The sequence below is a fragment of the Dama dama genome, chromosome 2, assembly GCF_033118175.1.
Source record: "Dama dama isolate Ldn47 chromosome 2, ASM3311817v1, whole genome shotgun sequence".
NCBI classification, from domain to species: Eukaryota; Metazoa; Chordata; class Mammalia; order Artiodactyla; family Cervidae; genus Dama; species Dama dama.
Genome location: NC_083682.1, coordinates 1,452,875 through 1,459,723, shown reverse-complemented (window position 1 = coordinate 1,459,723; position 6,849 = coordinate 1,452,875). Strand labels below are relative to the sequence as shown.

Genomic DNA, 6,849 nt, shown 5'->3' with positions numbered 1-6,849 from the left:
AGGAACGGGCTGCCTGTGCGGGGAAGGAGGCCCCCCAGGCCCCTGCGTGGACCGGGGCCTCAAGGACAGTGTCTCTGGGCCTCGAGGGGACCTTTGTGACAACAACAAGATGCACGGTCATCTCGGGGTGTCGCTCTGAAATGACCCCGGCCACCTATGTCCAGGCCTGGGGGTCTGACTGCCAACGCCACCCGGCTGCCCCAGCGGGTGGGCAGGGAGGAGGGCCCCTGGCCTGGAGACCGCCCCCCCAGGACAGCCGGGACCCCCAAAGCCCGCCCGTGGCTCCCCCACACCAAGCCCAGGCACAGGCTCAGGGCCTTCCCAGGGCCGCCTGTGGACAGAGGCTGGGGCGGCGCTGGACCAGTGCAGGGAGGAGCAGACATGGGGATTGGAATCCTTTATTGACAGGTGCCAAGCCGGCCTCGGGGGGCCCCCCGAGGTTGCAGGGGCGCTGGGCGGTGGCCGGGGGTGAGGGGCCTAGGACTCGGTCTCGAACATCTTCTTGCGGCCCTCCATGCCCGACTTCTCCTCGATGTTCTTCCTCCAGTCACCCACGTCCCGCAGGTCTCGCTCCTGCAGGGAGGAGGACGGGGCTCAGGCGGGCGCCCCGCCGCCCTGGCCCCCCACGTCTGGCCCCGCAGGCGGGCCCAGGGGCTGAGCCCCCGCCAGCGGGGACATCCTACCTTCTCCGTGTCCTCCTTCTTGACCTGCTTGAGGTTGGCCCGCAGGTCCATGCACACTTTGTGTTTGGAGCCCAGCAGAGCCTTCAGCATGGCGTCGGCCGACATGCGCACGCGGCGCAGTGGGGGCCTCTTGAACTTGCCCCGCAGGTCGAACAGCTTCTGGTTCATGTCCTCCAGCTGCGGGGTGGGCAGCGAGGCTGGGCGGCGGCGGCGGCGGAGCCTGGGTCCCGCCGTCAGGGCAGCCCCGCGCGCCCCGGACCCCACACGCCCCCCACCTCTCACCTCCTTGGTGCTCTTCTGCACCTTCACCTCCATGTCGTACTTCTCCTCCTCAGCCGCGTCAATCTTGGCGTGCAGCTGTCTGCAGAGCTCCTGGTGGCGGAGACCGCGGGTGGGCGACCCCACGCTTGGCCTCCACCCGCCCTGACCACCCCGCTCGTCCTCCCGACCCAGGAGGAGGCCCGTCCGGGCCAGGGACGGGGCCCACAGTGGTACCTGCACTTCGGACATGGAGCCGGGGAGATGCAGCGGCGGGCAGTGCTCCGACAGGTAGTTCTGCTTCTCCGCCTCCCGGCGGCCCTCCTCCTTCTCCAGCTCCGTGGCCGCGATCTGCAGCATGACGCTCTGGGGGCGGGGTGGCGGGCGGCGGGCGGTGAGGGGCCGCGGCTGGCCGGGCCACAGAGCCCCCGGGCCGCCCCCCCCCGGGCCCGCACCTACCTTCAGGTGTTGCCTGCGGGCCGTGATGGCCCTGTTGCGTTTCTGCAGGGCAGGGGAGAGGAGGCGCGGTCAGGGCTGGCAGGGGGCGCGGGATCCCAGCACCCTGCACCCTTCCCTGCCCACCCGGCCAACCAGGGCATCTTGCCCAAGGGACGGCAGGGCCTGGGCCTGGTGGGGGGACACAAGCCTGGGACACGGTGCGGCGTGCTGACCCTTTGCCGGGGCGGCCCTTCTGGTTGGAAGGCCTGGGGTCTGGAGAAGAGACTTCGGACGGGGAGGCCGGGAGGAGGGCAGGGGAGACCCTCGGGCCCCGGGGGTGGGGGTGGGGAGCAGCCATGAGAAAGAAGAAGCGACTCCCCGGTGACCAGGCCGCAGCCTCACTTCCCCTGGCCCGTGGGAGGGGCCAGCGGGGAGGCCACTTCCTCTGTTTCCTGCTGTCTCGATGGGTGGGGTGGGGCAGTTTCATCCACAGGGTGACAGACGGTCTCCCAGGGCCTCGGAGCTCCAGTTTCAGGCCTGTTCTGACTTGGGGGTCCCATCCCCTCCGTGTTTCACCCCCAAGCCAGTACTCACCTCCTCACTGTCCCAGGAGGGCGGGCGGGGGGTGGGGGAGAGAGAAGAGAGGTTAGGACCACGGGGCTATGTGATGGGGCTGGCGGGCGCACGGGGTGGCCAGGTGGGGACACGCGGAGACTCCCACCCAGCGCTGGGGGGTGGGGGCCCCGGGGGCAGCGGGCTGAGGGTTGCACTTACTCCCCCATCGTGCGGTCCTGGGCTGATAGCCTGTGGGAGAGAAAGGTGAGGGGGTCAGGGCCCCTGCCCGCCTGCCCTGCACCCAGCGGGGCGGGGGGAGCACCAACCCGCCCCCCACCCCCACCTCCTTCAGGGCCATGTCTTGGAATTCCCCGGGGCGGGGGGGGGGGGGCAATAAGAGGAGAAAGTGTGCCCGAAATGTCCCCTCGGGCCTGGAGTTGCTGCAGCTGTCCCTGGGGGAGGGTGGGTCTGGCCAGCGCAGGTGGCCACCCGAGGCGCTGGTTATTTTTAGCTCTGCTCCTTCGGCTTCTGGCCCAAGTGCATAGAAGACACTGCCCCCCATTAGGGCCTGGGGTCCCTCACTCCATGAAGTCCCCTCCCCATGGCTCAGAGCTGAGGCTTGGCCGTCGCTGTGCCGTCCGGGAACCCCACGCCACGCCAGCCCCCTCCAGGAGCGTCTCCCTGCAGCCCTCTGCTCTGGGAGCCCCCAGACCCCAGACCCCCACCCTGGCCCCGGAGACGTCCCTCTGCAGGAGCGCTCCAGACGCGCCCGTGCTGGCCTCGGCGGGCCGGGCCGGCCTCACCTCGCGTCTGGGCAGCGGCAGTGGGACCGAGGGTCAGGCCGGCAGCGGCAAGCTGGGCTGGTGGGTCCGGGGGAGGGCTATAAATGGCCTCCCCCGGGCTGGGCCTCCGCTCAGAAAGGGCATGGAGTCCTCCTCAGACCAATGGGGGCACAGGGACCTCCCCACCTGCCCAGGCCGCCTGGCCCGGCCCCGCCGCCGCTGCCGCCGTCCAGGCCAAGAAGTCTTGGGAGGGGGTGCTGAGGTTGGGTTGGTCTATTTAGGGCGAGGTGACGACTTCAAATCGCCTCCCTTGTATCTTGCAAGGAGCCCGAGGACAACGTGACGGCCTCAGCAGCTGTGGGGCCCAGCTCAGGGGTCAGCCGAAGGGTCACTCCGGCCCAGCCCTGTCTGCCCAGAGTCAGGGTTCACTCTGCGTTCCCCTCGGCTTCCCCAGGCCTCTGGGCCCCCAGGAAACAACAGCCCTGGGCTGCTTACACTCTGCTGTCCATTGTCCTCTCTAGCCCAGGGGGCGGCTTGGGCATGAACTGTTCACGTGCTCCCTGCCTCAAGCTGGCCGGGGGCAAGGCCAGACCCCAGACAGAGCCTCTGGGGCCTGAAGCAGCCCCGGGGACTCTGGGCTGAGGGTGGGGGGACTGCCCTCCAGAGCGGGACCCCACCATCCTCCCAGAGCGGGACGGGAGGTCCCAGATGGACATGCAGCCTTGCTCAAGTGTCGTGCCTGTGGGCTGGCTCCCCACACAGCTCGGAACACGTCCTTCAAACCCCAGATTTCGGCGCCACCGGCCTGGGAACCTCTCCCTAACTCGAGGGGGCCCCAGGCCTGCCTGGCGGCTCAGGCAGGCCCAGCACTGCTCTCCTCATCCCAGCCCCGGGCCTGCGGCCCCCCGCCCTGGCCCCCGCCCAGCAGAGGCATCCGGACGACCATGACTTGGCATCCTTCGAGCTGGGGGTTCTTGGCCGTGGGGAGGGTCAGGGAGAGCTAAAGCCGTCCAGATGTGTGGGGATTAGAGCTGCTTTCTGGGCCAGGCTGAGCCCCCAAAGGCCCCAGGGTGGCTTCTGCAGGCATCTACTGCCCCCTGCTGCGCGTGCAGGGGAGGCCCGGCACCACCATCCAGTCGGTTTGGGGGCTTTGTGGGGAACTGGGGTGGTCCCAGGAATTGGAGTTCCCTCCATCCACTGTCACCACCACCCCCAAACATCTCCCTCTTGCCACTGTGTCCCCAGGGACCCATCCCTAACTCTCTAGTCGTCACACATGAGGGGGCCCCACCTCCAGGATCATCCCCAGCGGGCCTAGAGGGGCCCCTTTGCCCTCACTCAGGGGTCAGGCACCAGTCAGAGGCCTCAAGGCCTGGCTGAGCCATGAGAGGAGACCCTCTCATCCACAGGAGGGGCCGTGGCGGTATCAGGAGCCCCTGACCCTGCAGTGCCGGCGGAGCTCAGAAAGGACACATGGTGTGGGGGGAAGGCGTTTATTACGGCGGGACCCGGGGCAACCCGCAGGGAGACCCAGGCCCAGGGACAGCCTCAGAAGCCGGGCAAGGGCAGACGCCGGCGGGACTGCAAGACCAGGGCCTGGTCCATCTCCCTGGCCGGCTGCAGGCGGCGCCACTGGGAGACGGGCCGCTGGGCCGCTGGGCCAGCATGTCCGCCCAGTGCTGGAGGGGCTGCCCAGAGGCCCGGGAGCCCAGCAGCACCTTGCCGACAGGCTCGGCCCACGGCCAGCACCAGATCCACGCCCTGGGTAGAAGCAGTCAGAGGTGTAGGAGGAGGGGGAGAAAGACAGCAGTCAGTTTGGCCCTGAGTGAGGTTCCCCCCGCCTCCAGGCAGCCCACCTGGATCTGGCTGAAGGGCACAAGGAAGGTGAAGGCCTGGTTGAAGTAAGGGGCGGCCGTGCCCTTCCTGGCTGACGTCTTTCTCTTCTTCCGCTTCCTCTGGTTCAGCATGGGCTGGACCTTCACGTAGGGGTCTGGGCGCACGAAAGGGGTCAGGGGGCCTCCCAGGTCTGAGGGCTGGGGCCTGGGTTTCCTCTGTCCACGTGGAGGGGTGGGTCCAGTGCTCGCCCACCAGTGCCGGGCTCAGGTCTCGGGCTTCCAGCACGACCACGGTCAGCCGGCCCGAGCCGGGCACGCAGCTCAGTGAGAAGCCCAGCTCCACGGTCTGCTCAGGCTGCAGGCAGCAGGAGAGGGCCTCAGCGCCCCCCCCCCAGCACGCGGAGCCGGGCGGGGGGCGGGAGCCCGGGGCGGGCGGGCCCAGCGGGCACCAGAGCTCCAGCACACACTGCAGATCCACGGAGCCCCGTGGCAGGCTGAGCGCGCCCCGCGGCCAGTGCTGGGAGAGGCGCCTGTGGTCCAGGAGCCGCACTTGCAGGGCGGGCCGGGCAGCTCCCCGGGCGGCACCTGCGGGAGGGGTATGAGCCGCCCCGCCCCGGCACCCGGCCCAGTCTTGACTCACGTGGAAGGAGCAGGTCTCCTCGAACACGGGGCACAGCGTGCCGCGGTGCACCTTTGGCTCGTGCATGCACCCGGCGTCCGGGGACAGGCTCAGGCGGGCACAGGGGTCCGCCGTGCCGCCCAGCGCCCTGGGCCTCAGCTCAGCGGCCTGCTGGAGGCCCACCCTGATCTAGGAGCCAGGGAGCTGTTTCAGCCAGGTGCCCCTCCCTGGTCAGCCCTGCGCCACCCAGCACTGGGCACTCACCCTTCACCCGTCACCCCTCCAAAATCCCACACATCCTCTGGGACCCCCTCACCTCCTGGCTTCTAGAGTCGCAGTCCAGGGACAGCTGCAGGCGCCCGCACTGCTGGGCCCCTCGGGTCCAGATGTCACGTTACCCACCTCCGGCTGCACCTGGGTGGCGTCGCGAGGATGCTGACTGCTGTGCCCATCGGAGCCCCCAACCCGCAGACAGCGGGTCCACGACGGAGCAGAACTCCAGGCCACTAGAAGGCCACCCTCCGCTCGGCCCTGCAAGGCTGGCTGCAACGCCCCCCAATCCACCTCTCAGGCCGCTGCTTTCCTCCGGAAACTCTGCGGCTCCCTGCAACAGCTTGTCCTGGGCTCCCCTCCTCCCGGGGGCAGCGGCAGCTTGGTCGTAGGGTCCAGCCCAACCCCAGCCCCCCAGGAACAGGCAGATGTCAGGGCTGGACCCCACACTTCCGTGTCCCCCGCCCACCCTGTTGCCTAGTGCGGGGAGGGTCAGAAGAGGCCCCTCCGTCTAACGAACGGCCTCAGTGGCCCCCGCCAGCACCGGCCCAGCCTGTTGGAGGGGCCGCCATCAAAGCAGGGGGTCCTGGCCACGGGGGTCCGGCCGCACAGCCCGGCTGTCTCCCCTTCACCCCAAATGAGCCTGTCTCGTCCCCACAGGGGCTGTCCGATCGCAGCAGGCAGAGTCCAGCCCCAGGGAGCCACCCGCATGAGGAGGGGGCGTCAGGCCGGCAGGGACTCAGGGCAGAGGCTGGGCTTGCTCTAACTCCCGCCACTGCCGGCTTGGAGAATGAAGGTTTGGAGCAAGAGGCCACATGAGTCCTGCGTGGGCCCCACAACAGTGGAGCCAGTCCTGGCCAGGGGGCCGCTGGCAAGGCCCTGGTGGTGGAGCGTGTGGGCGCTCGGGGCGCTCACAGGATCAGGCGGCTCTGCTGACTCCTCCTAGGCCGCCTGGAGGAGCGCCCGGGTGGGCTGCCCAGAGCCACAGGCCCGCGGGCCCCTGGAGCTGCCCTGTGGTGGACGCAGAGTCCCAGCTCCCACGTGGGGCTGAAAGCCCACCTTTACCTGATTGAGGGTGCGTGTGGGTGCGTGTGCGTGCCTGTGTGTGTGTGGGTGCGTGTGCATGCCTGTGGGTGCGTGTGCATGCCTGTGTGTGTGTGTGCGTGCACACTTGTGAGTGTGCGTGCGTGTACCCTGCCTGCACCCCGCTTGGCTGCTGTCCCCCTCCTGTTTGGCCGGAGAGTCATGGACCTCAAGCCGCTGGGATTTGGTGAAGGGGGAGCCCCAGAACCGCAAGAGGGGCCTGGGAGCCGACCCGAGGGGACCACGGGCCCCTAGGCACACCTGCCGCAAGCGGTGGGGGCCCCGAGGCCTGGGCAGGCGCATGGTCCCCCTGGACAGCCCGGTTC

At 69.4% G+C, this 6,849-nt stretch overlaps 2 protein-coding genes across 2 annotated transcripts; both read right to left on the bottom strand.

The window, feature by feature from the left end:
• Positions 1-394: 394 nt before the first annotated feature.
• TNNI2 (troponin I2, fast skeletal type) lies at positions 395-1,752 on the bottom strand. Its single transcript, XM_061156332.1, has 6 exons — positions 1,588-1,752; positions 1,401-1,442; positions 1,179-1,307; positions 966-1,055; positions 684-860; positions 395-573 (listed from the first exon to the last, which is right to left on the bottom strand). Exons 1-6 carry the CDS (start codon positions 1,735-1,737, stop codon positions 478-480), a joined length of 684 nt encoding a protein of 227 aa, XP_061012315.1. The 5' UTR covers positions 1,738-1,752; the 3' UTR covers positions 395-477.
• A 2,512-nt stretch (positions 1,753-4,264) lies between these two features.
• Positions 4,265-5,564, bottom strand: SYT8 (synaptotagmin 8; the record flags this gene model as incomplete). The annotated part of the gene is given in 8 exon segments (XM_061120965.1): positions 4,265-4,369; positions 4,372-4,453; positions 4,455-4,477; positions 4,573-4,706; positions 4,801-5,112; positions 5,115-5,136; positions 5,192-5,359; positions 5,487-5,564. Coding segments are annotated over 8 exon segments (924 nt in total), but the record flags the coding sequence as incomplete, so codon positions are not given.
• Positions 5,565-6,849: the final 1,285 nt, after the last annotated feature.